The sequence below is a fragment of the Dermacentor silvarum genome, chromosome 1 (genome assembly GCF_013339745.2).
Source record: "Dermacentor silvarum isolate Dsil-2018 chromosome 1, BIME_Dsil_1.4, whole genome shotgun sequence".
Lineage (NCBI taxonomy): Eukaryota > Metazoa > Arthropoda > Arachnida > Ixodida > Ixodidae > Dermacentor > Dermacentor silvarum.
Genome location: NC_051154.1, coordinates 221,715,334 through 221,732,633, shown reverse-complemented (window position 1 = coordinate 221,732,633; position 17,300 = coordinate 221,715,334). Strand labels below are relative to the sequence as shown.

General features: G+C 44.4%; 1 protein-coding gene across 1 annotated transcript in view; it reads left to right on the top strand.

Moving 5' to 3' along the window:
- LOC119437300 (antimicrobial peptide microplusin-like) overlaps nt 1-9,721 on the top strand; it is a 167,858-nt gene extending 158,137 nt beyond the window's left edge. The window contains exons 1-5 of the mRNA XM_049659991.1: nt 3,574-3,715; nt 4,818-4,879; nt 6,401-6,490; nt 8,033-8,059; nt 9,520-9,721. Of these exons, the coding sequence (XP_049515948.1) occupies nt 3,640-3,715; nt 4,818-4,879; nt 6,401-6,490; nt 8,033-8,059; nt 9,520-9,594 (330 nt within the window). The 5' untranslated portion in view covers nt 3,574-3,639 and the 3' untranslated portion in view covers nt 9,595-9,721. Of the gene's footprint in view, nt 3,716-4,817; nt 4,880-6,400; nt 6,491-8,032; nt 8,060-9,519 lie in introns of the transcript that reaches the window.
- Nucleotides 9,722-17,300: the final 7,579 nt, after the last annotated feature.

The following is a 17,300-nucleotide window of genomic DNA, read 5'->3' as shown; positions in this document are numbered from 1 at the left end:
ACTAGGAAACCATATCCCAAAGAGAGCTTTTTATGCCTTGCTTGACATTTCCTTTCTGCGAAACGCTTCACCGTGAACCGCCAGCGCGTGCTGGAAGGCCATATACCATAAAGTATTGCTATTAGTGTTGGGCAACTTTGCCTAGATGAGTACATTCGGCATTTGGTTGGGTATTGCAAGCAATTCTTTAAAATAACTGTATTTGCCTCCGTTAAAACATTTCAATCTTCTAATAACCCTAACTAATATATATCCACTCAAGATAGATTTCCACAGTAATAGGGCGACTTGGAGTGGTCTACAGTGGACGAACAAGGGCTGCCACTGCAGCTAACATTTCAACAAGTAGACTTGTTTCCTGCCGAGGACAAGAAACCTTGGCGAAACATTGGCTCCAGCGACATTTTTTGTCGAACCACTGCTCATCACCACTCAACATATGGTCGCAAGGTCAAAAATATAAGTCGCAGAGCACTGATCAAGAGGTAAAGCAGAAGGTTGCCTTTTTATATAGATGTAGATGTAGATCCTTGGGATATACTGCAGCACGTACCCACTCCGGGGGATTTTTAATACTGCGCGCTACTGTGACTTCTTCTTCACTGCGCCTCATAAACTCGTACATACTCGCCTTAAAACACTCATACATACTCGCATTGTCCTCTTCGTCATCGGAGTACAGGCGCGGCAATATAGATAAGTAAGAGTAGCTTAAAGAATGAAGGATACAACTTGCAAATGCGGTGTTTCCGAGAACAAAAAGGGCTGCCAACCTTACTGCCCATAACGAGCCTACAAATGACTGATTTCTCTCATTATTGCATTTAGTTATTTGTAGAAATTTGCTTTTGGTTAACTCGTTATTGACTCAGACCGCTTAGCGCGTCAATTTGGAAGATCGCTAGGCTGTTGGCTTAGGATATTGGATGACGGACCTTAAAGGACTCAATAACCTCAATGTTATTGACAAGCGATTAAAGAATTAAAGTCTTCGGAAGGGGGGAATATCATAATTGCTTGATGCTGAGAAGCGTTTTTGAACACATCATTCACTCAAAATTTGCAAGGCTGCTCGAAAATGTTCACTCCGTTACAGTTTGGTAAAGCTATGAGCAGGAACGATTCAAGATCTCAAGATCTTGCACACCATGTCTGCGTGATCAAGGAATAGACTGCAGCTTCTAGGCCAATACTTTATGAATTGTTTAATAACAATCTGTGAGAAGAGTGGAAGAAATCGAGGGGCTCGATTTTTGTTAGTAAGAATCATACGACCACAGAAAGCATAAGGGAAGTTCATCGTTATCTTTAGTTGTTGTGTAGAAAAAATAAGGGAATGGAAAATGAAAGTGGACGCGACGATAACTTGCCGCACTGTTGGAAATGAGCGCCCATCTCTGCATTGTGCGTACGGTGTTCTATCTATTAAACTGCCGCGGCGCCATCCTTCTGGCCATTTTCTTGGGTGTTGTCATTGTCATTTCGTATGATGGGTGTTAATAACACTCAATGATCTGGCAACCTTGGCGGCAAGGTTTATAGCTAACTAAAATCTATTTTTCGAAGTTTCTCTCACTGCTTGCTTGTAAGGCAAGGTTCAACTCATAGCAATTATCAGAAGTAATCACCCTTCACTACATCCCATTTATGAAGATTACTTCAAATCAGTAAAAACCAGTTCTCGTGCCAGAGAACAGCGGATTTCACTTTTCTGGGTGACCTTTGACATATGAATTTATTTGGTTCAGGTGGCCCACTGCATGAAATTAATGATCGCTGTTTAGTTTACACTTCTGAGCGATGTAGTCATCTTTCATTCGCAGGGCTAAACATATGCGAATATTTGCGGATAGGCTGTGAAGATTGCCAAAACTGACGATGGCATGTTCAATCTGCGCCACATTTTGCCAGCTTTTCATAATTTCGGTGCCCATATCGCTGAAAGATTCTATATCCTAATTTTGTGTTCAACACAAACATTTTTTTTGGATACTCTAGGAGTCTCAACTAATGATTTACGTCAGATATTCCTTGGTATCTCACTAACTGATTCATATATAGTAGCCGAGTAATTTCAGCGTATTTATCAGAATGGACAGATAAAAAATGAGGTCGCTACTCCACAAATAAAATTTAAGCAAATTCTTTTGTAGGTGCGTTTACGTCTGATCTAGTCAACTAAACAGTAGTTTTTTTTTTGTTTACAAGACTAGACTGACCAGCTTGAATAATACACTATACGAGTGACAAAGTAACTTGAAATACCCTGCGGCACCCGCCGAGGTGGCGTAGTGGTTATGGCGGTGCGCTGCTAAGCCCGATAGGGGCCAAATGCAATTACACCCGTGCACCGTACATTGGGTGCTCGTTAAAGAACCCCAGGTAGTCGAAATTAATCCAGAGTCGCCCCCTACGGGGTGTCTCAGTATCATATGGCGGGTTCCGCACGTAAAAGCCCAGAAGTTAATTAACTAAGTACTCTGCGCTAAGGTGTTTTTCAAGCAACCAAGAAAGCCGAAGTGTTCAAAAACGGAGATCACGCTCCATTTCTTGAGAATCATTGAATTTGAGCAGTTTAACGGCCAAAGGCAACACACAGACTGTCAGAGGCATGCCATATTAAGGTGCTCAGAATTAATTTCAATGCATGAGGTTCTTTAACGTGCATCCGAAGCTAGGAGCACGCTTATTTTTGCCTTCCGATCCCATTGAAATGTAGCCTTCCCAGCCGGGAATCAAACCTGAGTACTCTGCCGCAGAACTTCATGGCTATACTGAGCTACCGCGGCAGGTCATTGTTGAAGCATTTTCGCCTAACCATTAGTAAAGAAGCTGAACGTTTAAAGCGGAGAAAACAATTACATAACGCTTTACTTCTTCTGCTTCACTTGTCAGCAACCATGAAGAGCTCAGCTCTCGCATACTCAGTGGTCAATCATTGGAAGTAAGGAGTAAGCGATTAATACGAAATCGAAGGGCATACATAAGGTGTCGCACGCTAGCTGCCACGTCGAAATGAGCTTACTAGAGGCGCCAAAAACATAACAGATAAAGCGGAACGAATAATTTATTTAAATTTTGTGATGAACAAAGTTGAGCACAGTACAAAATACGTCACTGGTAGTCACTGTGCTACAGCAATTAGAAAGCACACAAAATCGCCGCATTGGCCGAAAAGCGTCAAGCGCCCCAGGAACAAGGGCTCATTTCACAGCATCGCGCCACCAATACGGCTGTCACTTGGAAGTTACGCACCCCTACCGTCGTGAGCGATTCGTAGCTTCGTTTTCCCCACGTACGCCGACAGCTTTCAGGTGCAGCGGATGCTCGTTTATACGCGCGGATAGATCAGTACTTACGGAAGAGGGTTGACAAGGTCACCAACCACACGTGCCGGTCATACATGAGACACTGTGTGTAGCCGATAGGGTTTAGCGATTTCTTTTTGATGTCTTCTTTTATGCCAGTAGTCTCTTGCTGTAGCTTCTGTAGCTGCCAACTAGGTTGGGTTTCACCTCCACGTGGACATTACGTTCCCACCTGTATAAAAGACGCACTCATCTGTCCCACAACACCACTCGCCGAGCTAGTATAGTTTCTCACTTGGCTGTGTCCATTGAGAAGATCCATAGAGACATCATGAAGGCCTTCCTGGTCTGCGCCCTGCTCGCCACTGTTGCTGGTGTGAGCTTCGCTCACCATCTTGATCTCTGCAGTGAGTACACGGGGTGGATACTTGTGTTACTCATGATACGTGCGATTGCCTATCTACCAAGGGCTAAAAAATCATTTGATGCGTGAAACATTTCATGGCAATTGGGGACGTTCAGTCCTGTACTATACTAGGCATGAGCGTAGGTTTTCGCTCCTATGAACGGTAAACAGAAAAATCTTATCATAAGAAAACGTGCGGTTATGGCAATGAAAATAGAGAAGCTCAACTTGTTGGTTTAGTTTTCCTGCATTCCTGTTTGAATGGTTTTGATTAACGCTTTAACTATCCTCTCCTGTATCTCCTGTTTAAAATTAAATTATGGGGCTTTACGTGCCAAAACCGCCATCTGATTACGAGGCACGCCGTAGTGGGGGACTCCGGAATAATGTGGACTACTTGGGGTTCTTTACCGTGCACCTAAAAATAAGTACACAGGTGTTTTCGAATTTCGCTCCCATCGAAATGCGGCCGCCATGGCCGGGATTTGATTCCGCGACCTCGTGCTCAGCAGCCCAACACCATAGCCACTAAGCTACCACGGCGGGTCTCTATCTCCTGTATGTTGTTTATTATCGCACTGCATTTGTTTTACGCAGCAAAGTGTGAGACCGGCCGGGTTAGTTGGTAATAAATGATGTGCCCAACGCGACACCAGACAAAGGACGGAAAGACACGGTGGAGACGGGCGTTTGTCTCCGTTGTGCCTTTCCGTCCTTTGTCTGATGTCGCGCTGTGCACGTCATGCTTTATGCAGAACCACTTTCTCGGCTAAGATGTGGAACAGGACTCAGGTACACGAAGCCGTTCACAATCAATAATGTCTTGTAAGGACACAGGCTAAGAGTCATATCAGACTGGAGGATTGCATTGGCACGGATACATTAGAAACAGCTAATGGGAACGAAAAGTTTTAAAAATCAGATCTGATGTATATTACGGTATGCAAACCTAATAGTGCATGCGTGAAAGAAGTGTAGAAAAGTCTGTGTTCTTTATTTCACAATATCTTGTTACCATTTGGATCTAAGTGAAACTTACGTGGCGTCACAAACCATGTCGCGCTGCGTCTCTGATTAATCTATGTGAATTTTTGTCTACACAGAAAAGAATGACAAGGAGTTGAAGAGTGAGCTCGACTGCATCAAGGAGCTCATCTCAAAAGAGGTAACATGTTCTTCTTTTTTTATGGGGCTTTACGTGCCAAAAGCACGATCTGATTATGAGGCACGCCGTGGTGGAGAACTCCGGAATAATTTGGACCACCTGGTGGTATTTTTCAATGTACACCTAAATCTAAGTACACGGGTGTCTTCGCAGTTCGGCCACATCGAAATGCGGCTTCCGTTGCCGGAAATTGATCTCGCGATCTCGTGCTTAGCAGCTCTACACCATAGACCCTAAGCAACCACGGCGGGTATAACATGTTCTAATTCTTCGCTTTAGTAGCATTGAGCTCTCAGAAAGAGACTGCAGTCATAGGGGAGATCGATGTGAGACACCTGAAAGCACGAGAGAGAATATTCGATTTCCGCCTGCAAGTGATTACTTGCAAACTTTTGCCGCGAAGCACACTTTGAAAGATAAATCACGAGAAATTTCGGCTGCTTCTTTGCAGACCCTGCAGATAAGAACGCGATTTTTTCAAAATATAGAAGCCATATACCCTTTGGCTTATGTCTGTCGTCCGCAATAAGTTAGCGTGGTTCAACGCAAGCTCTAAACTGCTTGACCTCGCAAATTATCACTGCTGTAAAGAATCATCGCGCATCCACCCAAGTATTCCGGCCACACTCGAAGCCCACGCCACAACCAGCCGTATACATTCGTCTGCAATAGAGTACAGTTCTACAATAGAGAGTTTTAGCTTTGCGTGATACGGGATATGGCACCATGATACGTGATACGTTAGGCCAACTGCGCATGCGCTGCCTCTCCGCGGAGCCTTGGTAGACATGCCGAAAGGTCAACATTTTAGCCTACCGCCATTGCGTACCGTGCTAGAGCGTAGTATCAAATTAATCCTGCAGTGAAGAATTAGGCTTTTAGGGCGTTCTGTATCACCAATGCATCATAAACGCTATTTGCTGTGGCGTAATCTGCTAGGTTAATTTAATCAAAGTACTTTTCCAGTTCATTGCCGCCTCTCTAGGTCTAGCAACGTCAAAAAAAAAAAGCTGATCTGAGTAAGAATGACCAAACATCGCTAATACTTTTGTCCTCAGCGTGGGATGGCACTAAGCGATGGCTGATTTTACGATTTAATTGTTGCTGCCACGACGGAGTGCAAATAGCTAGGGCGAATTTCGATTGAAGCGGGCAGTCTCGGTTAGTCTGCCATGTTGTTACGCAATCCCGGTAACCTGCCGCAGTAGTCAGCGGTATAAGAGGCGCAAGGGCGCAGAGGTCCCAACCTATCGAGTGTCACCGATAGCGCATCACGCAAATCGAAAACCCTCTTATACCAGAAGACTTCGCGTATACCACCAAATTATTCGATTGCATATCGAGGACGCACACCCGACCTATAAAATGCCCTTCTACTGTTTTTCCTTATTTATATTAGCTCAACACATTCTTTCTACTAGACTGGACCAGGTTAGCGGTAAAGCATATATCATTACGCCCAGCTTTTCCTCGTCGTTGTTGTGTGCATTCAATATAATGTCGCTTGACCCCATGCTGCAGGCGAAGAAAAGCTTTGACAAGGCCCAGGAGGCTCTCGGCTGCCAGGACTGGAGCTGCGTCATCCGAAAGCTGTGCGCGGGAGGTGACCTGGTGAGCGTAGTGTGTTCTATAAATTTACCGCGGGATCAAAACCAAGGCAAGGATAAATATGAGGTAGCTTGTTCGTCCACTTGAGGAAATCGCTGTCCTGAAAAGGGGACAGCGCACTCGAGTGGATCTCGGATGAAATAGCCTCACTAAATCTAAAGCAGTATCGGCACGCAACGAATCAACCTGTAAAAAATGACTTTGAAGGCTTCGTGAAACTCGAATAAGATGGCCTGAAATGTGTTCTAATTTTACGAAAACAGGAAGACATTGAGGTCAGTGTCGCGACTCTTATCTTTTCGTAATAACAAGTAATGGTGAATGCAATAAGGAGGTTCCTCCTAATTTTCAGCACCTCGCGGCTCAATCTGTTTCAATTCAAACGTTTAGATCGGGTCGCATGTTCGCGATATTTCATTTCAAAGGTATAGCAAGGGAGGAGGGTTGGAGGCGATGGGTGGGAAGGGCGCTCATCATTGTCGGCCTGTAGAAGGCTGTAAGATGAAGCTGTATATATCAAATGAAACATTCGGCTTTTTATGAAAGATAGCATGACAGTCGATGAAAAAAAAGTTCATCCTAGTCCAAAATCATGTCAGCACCGTCGTCTTTCGAGCGGAATGCAGAAGCCGAGATAGCTGAGGGATGGCGTAATAATTGATGGCTGCTGTTTTCGCAGAAGTTTTTTATTCTATTCTATTTTCAATCTCTTCCATTCTCTTACCCAATTTAAGACACGATTGGGCTGCCAGCTGCTAGAGTCCTGGCTAGCTCGGTTGGTCGAACGGCTACCTTGAAAAAGCATTGATGCCAGCTTCGATCCGCCTACCATCACCAATTGCTAACCTTTCTTTCCGGAAACACCTTAAGGGCTTCCTTTCTGTCTTCATGCTCTTTTTGTATGGTTGCCAACTTTATCTTCTATGACTTTTCCTCCACCTTACAGATATTTGGATAATTCAATTCGTTAAAATAAATTCGATGAATACCAAAATAAAAGAAAATAATTTAAAGCGTCACATCCTTGCGACCAATGTACAATCAGACTACCTTTGAATAGTTAACTGCAAACAACCAACCGCTGGTTAAGAGATGTTTAATTTAAAAAAACATTGAGCGGCATAAACAGAACTTAAGCGATGACAATTAAGCATCCCTCTAAACATTGGCCTTGGAGTAATATAATTGCACATGACTTTATTTTAATACTGGGACTTGCTGCAAGGCATACATGTACAAAAAGCTAGCAAAAAGCATCAAAATTGTGGCTGCAACCCTATTTGGTGCAGATACTGCAGCAGTGAATTAGCGCACTTGTCTGTTACCCAACATGTAAAGTCATGCGCTATATTAGACTTTAGTTTGGCATACCTGAGCAAGTTCTACTTAATATACTTAGTAACAATGTACAGCAGATCATCACCACGCTTTGTACGTGGCTTAAAAATAGCACTTTTATACAGCTCAGATTCTAAAATGAAAAAGGGTGAGCGCTCTTGTTCACCTTAGTCAATTTATTGAGTTTTCGTGACTTCTTTTTGACAGGAGGGGGCCATGGAGCAATATTTCACGGTGAGTATATCTTCCACATATTATATTTGCATATATTGTATTTCTTACAACTGCACTCGACTTTGTCGCTCATCTACCACTTTCACTGAGTAGATGCGGCATATTCTGCTGCTTAATTACCTTTCGATCCTGCCTAACTCAAAAATGCCCGTCTAAATAATCTTACATGCCCGTTGAAAGGCCACTAGGTGGTCAAAAATGATCTCTGCCATTAATTTGGCATACCCCATAGCCCAGATCTCGCTTTGGAAATTACGTATCATGATTGATTAACATATTTTGCCTTGTCACCAAGAGTACTAATGACACGGACAAATAACAGCATTAAGAATAAGACGATTATATTTCCTTCGCATGAGAATGCAACTTCCACGAAACAGATCAAAAGCCACAGACATGATCTCTCAGGCTGCCCCTGGGTGGCGGAACACAAATGTACAGTAATGTATAATAAAAATAGCAATCACGAAATACACGAATGTTGTTATTGAGAAACGAAAAGATAGAAAAACTTAAAAGTACCGCGAGAGACTGTTTCAGCTCTTGCTATGATGCTAGTATTCTATTCATCACCCATTTTCTAAGATATAAATTATTACGGCTACAAGACTAACGAAACGCGGCCACAAAGTCAGCTTGGCTGCTCCATAAGTGCTCGTTTAAGCACCACCAAAAGTTTGTGGAACGAATTGGGAACTTTTAACGCGAAAACATTATATGCCCCATTACGCGAAAATCCGTCGTCGTCGTCGGCGGCGTGACCGAGCGATTGTACCAAAAAGGCCGACGGCGCAAAGAGTAAAAACGCGCCAAAAATGCTCCGATTGTCGTCAAATTTCTCAGGTAGGTTCCTGCAAACAAAGTAAATTAATGGCTTTGAAAATAAAATTTCGTACATTTCGGTCTCGGTGGGAAGCGAACCCCGGCCTCCGAGATGCGAGACGGGCGCGCTTCCCCGATGCCACGGCGGCTCCACGGTTCTAGCTGACTAATGGTGTACCTAGTGCGTGCGTGGGTGCACACGTCACGTCACAGCTGTCTGGCTCACTAAAGGTTTCACCAAAGGGACTATAATGCTTTCGCATTCTCACACGCACGCAGTCTTAATTCTCACTGCCTAATTTTTTTATTTCACAAGAAAAGAAAAACAAGAAAGTAAAGTATGCATAGTAATAAGGAAACTAAAGCACGATTGTGACTCTCTTTCTTTTCTCCTTGTTCCTTTATTCAGTCCGCGTAGTATATGCGTCAGGAAATCACTTTAACCGCCCCATTTGCTCCTTTCTCGGAAGCAGAGTAACCGGGTTTTCCTTATTTCAGATTAACCCTATATTTCTTATAGCTGCTGGTCGAAATGCCCGATGAAATATTTTGCGCCCTTCTGGCCTCCAAACAAACAAAAATATATAAAAAATGTCTGCTCTAATGTGAACACATACAATGTCACCTCTCTTGTGCAGGACGAACAAATCACGGAAATTCACAACGCTGCCACCGCATGCGATCCCGATGCGGAAAACGAAGAGGACCGCTGAAAGCTGACAGTGCATAATATAGTAAAAAACGGCACCTTCAACAATTCTACGAATTCTTCTCGACGAGGACAATTAAGCCTGCCAGAGTGCCAGCAATGAAATGCGGACAGTCGCATATTTTTCCAGTTTTTTTAATACCATTACGATGATAAATTCAAGTTTGCAAGAGTGTTTTCATCTACTGATGAACTATGTGTGTTATAATTCAGGCTAACGTGATTAAAGGAGAGTAATCAAAGGCCTCGTCTAATTTTCAGTGGCCAAAATTCTTGCTCTCATCCTGTGGCAGTCCGCCTTTGTTTATTAAACAGCTGCGGTTGATGTCGTGTCTCCTGAGCGGGCGTAAAATGTACAAGGACTACTAGTGTCGGACTCATCCTGCAAGAATGTCGAGACGCTGCCAGATGCGCATAAAGACTTTTGTCGAGAATTTCTTCACTTGACGGTGGCATTATGAAGGAGTGCCCCTACTGAGTGCACAAAATACGGCCTTTAAGAGCGGCATCTAAATAACCTACCCCATTCTGACAAACATGGAATCAACAGCATGCGTATCTCCATGTACGTACATAGCCTTGTGTTCCTTCTTATTTTTCCCGTTGGTCACTCGGTGGAGTTGGCGCTGATCAGGTTGTGGCACAGTGTTTAGGGTTTATAGGGCTCAAATTAAGGAGTGCTGGGTCGGAATTGTGGCTGGCCCAGTAGTGAAAATTTAGTTTTTATTGATCTGCTCTGCTGCCAGCTGCCACATGGCCGGTGACGCATAATGCTTTACGAAACTCTGTGAGATTGACGAAATTTTTTAGGATCTACTCCTGCATAACTGAATCACGTTAGGCGCAGCCAAAAAGCATGGTTTATATAGACAAAGGTGTGAAGAGGCACAGACGAAAGAAAAGAAGGAGCACCACTAATAGCGGATTCCTTATTAGGCATTGAATGTAGTACGCCGATGCCTTAGACGGTTCATTTCATGCTATACCTATAGCGCAAGTAATATGAATAACAAAGATGGTGTAATGATCGGAGAAGCAGATAAGACGCCGCCCCGCAAACGCCTAGTTTTCTTCTCCTTCTGTCCGCACGCCCACCGAGCGAGCGGTGGAGTTTAGGTGCGCCTCTTTGTCTTCATTACACTCGGCCGCGCTGCAGACCTTCCACTCTGCCGAAGATGGCTCTGGCGGTTGTGAGGCCATATGGGTCACAAAAACCTATAGTCGACACGACTGGGGAACTCAAGGCAGGCGTCATCCTCGAGGCCCGCCAGTGCGCAACCAGCTAATCGGACATTCGACACTGACTGTTTAAGTCTGGTAGCAAGTCTCGCCGATGATTATCCCTTCGTCGATCAGAAAACGTGGCCCGAGCTCCTCGGCACGGTCGGTCAAAGCGTGTAAAGGTGGTATACTACGTGTCGGCTACCACGACGGGGCGAGGGAGGAAAGGGAAAGGAAGGAAAGCGGGAAGGAAGCGCGCTGTCTTACGACGCGCTTCCTAAAGGTAGGGAGGGGGGGGGGGGGGGGCTGGGTGGCGTTCTACTCTGGGCGGCCCGGGAGGCCGCGCGCTGTATCTTGAAAGCCATCTCCTTCGGGGAGGCAGTCCGCCGTGCGCTGTGTTTCCGCGGCTTAGTACGCGGTGATGCGAGACGCAGCACGAAGGTTTATGCCCTCGCTGCTGCTGCCATGCTTCCTGTGAGTTTCCGCGGTTATCGAATGAGATGTGTTCACGGTTAATGCTTGCCTGTGCGCGCGTGACACCCTGCTTGTTAATTTAGTTAGTGGGCCTATGTTTAAAAGTTTATACAGCCCATAAAAGTACTATCCTTACTTCGTATAGCTGTCCACTACTTTGCTATCGCAATCGATGCCCCACCTTTTGGACAAAACTGCGACTTTCTTCAGCTTGACGATGGCTTGGGCAAGATCATCGGTAAAGTCCTGCCCTGGAGCCTCCGAGGAGGCTTGGACGTCGGTGCATATCTGCGGCAGTGGTAGAATTTTTGTTGTTGAATTGTGCGCTCCATGACCAAGGAAGCGCGAGCGGCGTCCCGACGCAGGACGGACCCGGCGCGCCGAGGAACCACTATGACGCAATTAAGACTGGAACGCCTTAAGGCAGGTTCTTTGTAGACGGCGCCATTGTAATGATCAGAGAAGCAGGCAAGATGCCGCTTCTGCGAACACCTAGTTGTGTTCTCCTTTTGCTTCTGTCCTCGCGGGTATACCTTGTTCTTGTACCTTGAGGAAATGGTGCAACCCACTCTGGTGGATCAACTATGAATAGAGCGGTGAAACGATTGTTATGATCATATTCTTTTAGGAAAATTAGCTTAAATGAAATAAATATGTTGTAAATGGGAATTAAGATGTCTGTACTGTTGCATAGAAGGATGTTGAAATAGTAAAAAGTAGTAAAATCAGGCGTAAAACGTACAGTTTTAGCAAGCAATTCTTCTTTTTCTCGCGAAGACGTTGCTGAGGGCTTCACAAGCGTTCCGTGGCTATACCTTATTGAGGTAGCCCCAAAGGAAAGAATTACCGGAAGAGTCGAATTCAAGCCAATTTTTGGAAGGGGTCGTTTAAAAATCTTTTGCCGTTGAATAATGAACCGGCGACATGTTAAAAAGAAGTGTTGCAGAGATTGACTCTCATTGTATGAAGGACACAGAGGTGAAAAAGCCACACCAGACCTGTGGAGGTAAACCTTCAGTAAACGGTAAACGGTGCCGAGGTAGACGACTCGGCACCGCAGCCCTTAATTCGTCACTTCCAGTTTTCTAGTGGAGCACCATTTCTTATTTCAAGTAAAATTAGATACATGAACTACCATGCGAGCCCTCGAGCTCAAGTGCATGTCTGTGTCTTCATTACAATCATACGGAATGTACACACCCACGATAATTCAGGGAGCTACTGCGCAACGCAGTGGCTATGAGCTGACGGCATTGGCTTCATCAGAAAAAAACACACCGCCTTCAATGATCGTTTCAGCTCTGAACTCATTTACAGCGTCAGCAGCATTCTCCCACCATGAAGACCGCAGTGTTGTTTTTGCTTGCCAGCTTTCCCTCAAATAATTGCGCTTACCCACTGCGCGTCAGAATGGCCAAGAAGCCAGCGGTTATTGGGTTGTTGGTTGCGGGGGAGGAGTATGGCTGCCGTCGAATGTCATTGTATAAACTAAGGTTTTAATTAAAAAAAGTATTTGAAACTATGTTTAAATGATTAATATAAATTATGTGATATTAGAGAAAACTGAGTGTTGCTTAGATAAATAATTCGCGACATCATCTTTGGGAGGCACGCAACTTCCTTTATGTGGCGTAGTTATACAGTTGTAGAATTCGAAGCACATGCGCAAAACGTGGGCTAGATTCTTTGGTAGAAGTGCATAGATTTGCGGAACCTTATTTTAACAACTCTTTGGACAAAGACTTTTCTGGTTCGATGAGTCCTGTTAGAGGTCTCGGCATCGGAGTCCTGGCTGGAGATTATTGATCTCTCATGCCAAAACTTTTTTCTACAGCTGATGTCACTAGGGATATGACACAGTGCTACTTTCGAGATTTGACCAATACGTTTTCTCCAGTACATTTGCAGGGCTTAAATTTCGAGAACTTTGCGGCTGTAAATAGTGTGAACTACTATGTAAAATCTGCCTCACGTTGTCGTTGCGACGACGTTGCTAGTAGTGACGCTTGCTAGTAGACGTTGTTTTCCACCACCCGCCTGATCAGTGGTGCATCCCTCATTGCAGGTTTCTGCCATCTTTGAGGCTCATGATAGTTTTTTGTCACGTACGCCTTTTTTGTGCGGTGTTTTAATGAGCATGAGGACGAATAATTAAGCGCGAACACACCTCTGTCTCGTCACGAACTTTTATATCACGCACATAATCCCCTCATTGTCTGATACAGTATGCTCTTTGTGGCTTCTGAAATACTTGGCCAAATGCCACCTCACCCGAAGCATGTATAAAGAGCAACAAATTGCACTAATGACCTATCACTGCAGTTGCACCATAGTGCAGAGGTTAGCGTGCCCGGCTCCCAAGGTTCGATTCCGCCGAGCACCGGAGACATTTCCGGTGTAGCCCTGGAATGTAATGACAGAGTCCTCCTCGCCCGACAGTGCTATGGTGATCCAACGTACACAATATACACTAATCATATATACCACTCAAAGAGAAAACTTGTCGCACTCCGCATGTTCTCTAAACGTTTGACGAAACTTCTACGCCGATCGCTTAGTAGAATATTCGTTATTGATATAACAAACAACATGGGAGCTGAAATTTTACCAAAAATTGCGTATGGGAGGAGTAAACTTGTAATTGTTCACATGTCCACCAAAACAGATACGCGTAAATATGTGGTGCTCATATTCGCGCGTGGGTCGGTGTCTACAATGTTTTACTAAATAATTAAAGCAATCTCCTTATTAGGCACGCTGTAGTGGTGGGCTCCGGATCAACTTGAACCACCTGGGGTTATTTCATGCCCAACTAAATCTAAGCGCGCGACCGTGTTTGCATTTTGCCGCCATCGATATGCGCCTGCCGCGGCCGGGATACCCGCGACCTCGAGCTCAGCAGAGCAGCGTCATAGAGCCGTTGGGCTACAGCTGCGGGAGCGTATACGATGCTCTTGCGCACTCTAAATTTCTTTTCAAGTTTATTCATGCATCGGCACCTTCTTGGTGTTGCATTGAGCTCAAGAGAGAAGACAGTTGCTGTTAACTAACTTACCTTGCTTTGCACAGAACGAGCTGAGACAGAAACGGAAAGACGGTGGTGCGGAGGGCCAAACTACCGGGTAGCAGCAGATTGTTTCAATGAAACGCGCCGTCTCTATTTGCTCGGCGATTAGCGCACTATGCTCCGGTAGAAAGAACGCGCTCTATTTCTGTCTAGCCAGGTGCGTCCAATACGAAGGAACTACTGAGTTATCAGTGGGCCTCTTCGAATATCCTGTCCCGGACTGCCCGCAAACCGTCTGCTGCTTCCGGTCTGACTATCCCTCACGTCACACGTCACAGTCAGGGCACGTCCCAGTCACGTGATCCAGCTGTCGGGGACTGTCGGAGGTTTCACTCTAAAGCACCGTGACCGGAAGTCGCTCTCCTGGCTGCCCTCGTCTGCTCGTAGCTAACCCCACTAGCCAGCGAATTCAATAGGGTGGCCTCCGAGATGGTGCAGCCTCGGAGGCCACGTCGCCGACACAAACGTAAAGCTTGCACAGTGGAATCGCTTCCTGAGCGCATGGAATGCGTGTTCGCAAAGCGCAGTTTACGTCGCGCTCTCGCTTTTCGTGCCGCTTAACCGCTGTAATTAATCTAGCTCATTGCCTGCAAAATTTAAGCGACATTCCCACACGAACGTAAGCAAGATCGCGATCTTGCCACGTCGCCGTTCACGTAGAAAGCACCCGCCGATATTCTGAAAGCTCGCCTGACCATCTACGCAATGCCCGACGGCTATCTAGGATAGAGCACGTGTACACAGCGTCTACTAATCCTGCGCGTCAAAACGCAAACGCTCGAAATTGTCAGCAGATGGGATAATCGGCGAAGGTCTGATTATGCACCAACCCAGCTGCCAGCATGAAATAGCCACATGCGATATGATATGCTTCGTCGCACACCAGCTTCACTCACCTCAAGAGGGAAATCCACCTGTTCACTACGCATATATACACTCTTAATCTGGTTCCACATAAGTTCCAGCTAGTAAGCGGAACTTTTTTGCAAAAAAGTTCCGCTTACTTAAGCTTAACTTGCGCCCCAGTTAAAATCTAAAATATGCGCAACATTGTTTCAGTTATTTTTACTTTGTTGTATACGCAGCAGCGTTCCATTTATTTCCTAGCTGGATCATAGTTCCAGTAATTCTATCTAGTTATATACCTATAGCACTGGTCCATATACTAATTGGAAGAAAGTTTCGTATACAATTTCTGTAATTTTACCTGTAATTGTGTTCCACAAAAACCTATCTGGGCAGCATTGCAGTAAAGCGACAACAGTTTTATAGTCAATCTTCTTATCGTATTATATTGAAAAATAATCTTGAGATTGTCGGTTCAGGTAAACAACGAGTGTATAAGAAAAGTCAATGCTGATTTATCTGATATAAATGTCATATCGGTTTAGTTATACCAGACAAAAGGGTGACGCCAACCGTGGTCTGCATAAGCTGAGGCCACGAGATGACACATCATTAGGTGACCAATATATTCATTGTGCTTAAAAATGGCAACATAAATTTTTATGTGCATCTGGAAACAGCCATGGTATCAGTGAGTGCTCAATAGCATCAATGAAATCAATTATAAAGTCTTCAGAAGGGCCGCAGTAAAGACATTTGCATTGTGATGTCATGCTTAGGATTTCGTGTAGATGCAAGCCGACGTTATCCCATATTAAAACACATCGTAATGCTACACAATGTACGGTTACAATCACAATAGCTGAGGACAATGCTTTACATGGTCATGATATGAAAGCTGAAGCCTATTTCTCAAGGCACTCAACCCTAAGAAATGCTACTCACCGAGGAACAGTCATGCTAACAAAGTGTGCTGTTCTGGCTGGCAGTACTAAGTAACGAAGGATGGAACATTATTTTAAACACTTTATTCAACTGAAAACTTTCTGCAGCATGGTTAGGTGCAAAAAATACAGTATATATACATAATGCAAGGCCAACCTCCACACACAAAGAATAAAACATAATACACAACTATATAGAAGTCTGTGCGGCAAGAACATCAATACACTTGCAATAAACAGGAAAGACAGTATAAATAAAAAGTAAAACAAGTTTTGGCATGCAGCATTCAGTTTGATCATTTACTAGTTATGCGCATTTGCAAAATTGTCAATTATCAATACAGGTGAGCAGTGTGCACTGGCTAAATATTCATATCACCCAAGCAAAAATAGAAAAAAAGGACCTTGTCTGAGGCTTCATCACAAACGAGCAGTCAGCTAGCTGTATCTTCAGTTCCCAGCCTGGCTAGCCTTCTGGCTAGTCTTTGAGAGGTATCTCTAGAACTGCTTCAAGAAAGCTTTCAGCCTATGTGACATAAAGCATTGCATGTGCCACTCTTTACTAATATGGTTTGCAGCAATACTAAGTTCTGTCCAAACGCATGCGGATATGACACATCTAGTATGAAATAGATTATCAAGTATAGGATTAGTGCATGCTCAGCGGGACATCCAGGCACAAGGTGAACTTTCTGTGGCTTGCATACAATTCTTCCGGCTCCAGGTTCCATGAAAACGCATCGTCCTGGAAGAAGCTTGCTGGTATCATGTGGGTCCTAAAGGAAAGTTTATTTAGTGCAACTCAATGTGCATCCTTATTATACAGCAGTTTTATAGCATTTCAACCTTAATATAAACACGCACGCTGTATGGAGCCCTTTCTAAACGCTCCAGGTCATATATTTACCTCTTTAAATAATAAAATATTCTCGGTGACAAGTGACAATCCACACATGAATAAAAAAAAATTCAGAGCCCTTGTGCGAACAAATGTGCTAACAAATGCAGTCTACGGGGGTTACATTTTTATTTAATAGGTATTTAGGACAACTTTAATACATTTCTCGCAAGCCACATACCCCCTAACACTTAATGCTCTGCAAAGGGCTTTTTATGTTAAGGTGTTTTAAAATATTTTCAAGCTATTCTAAATTTGAA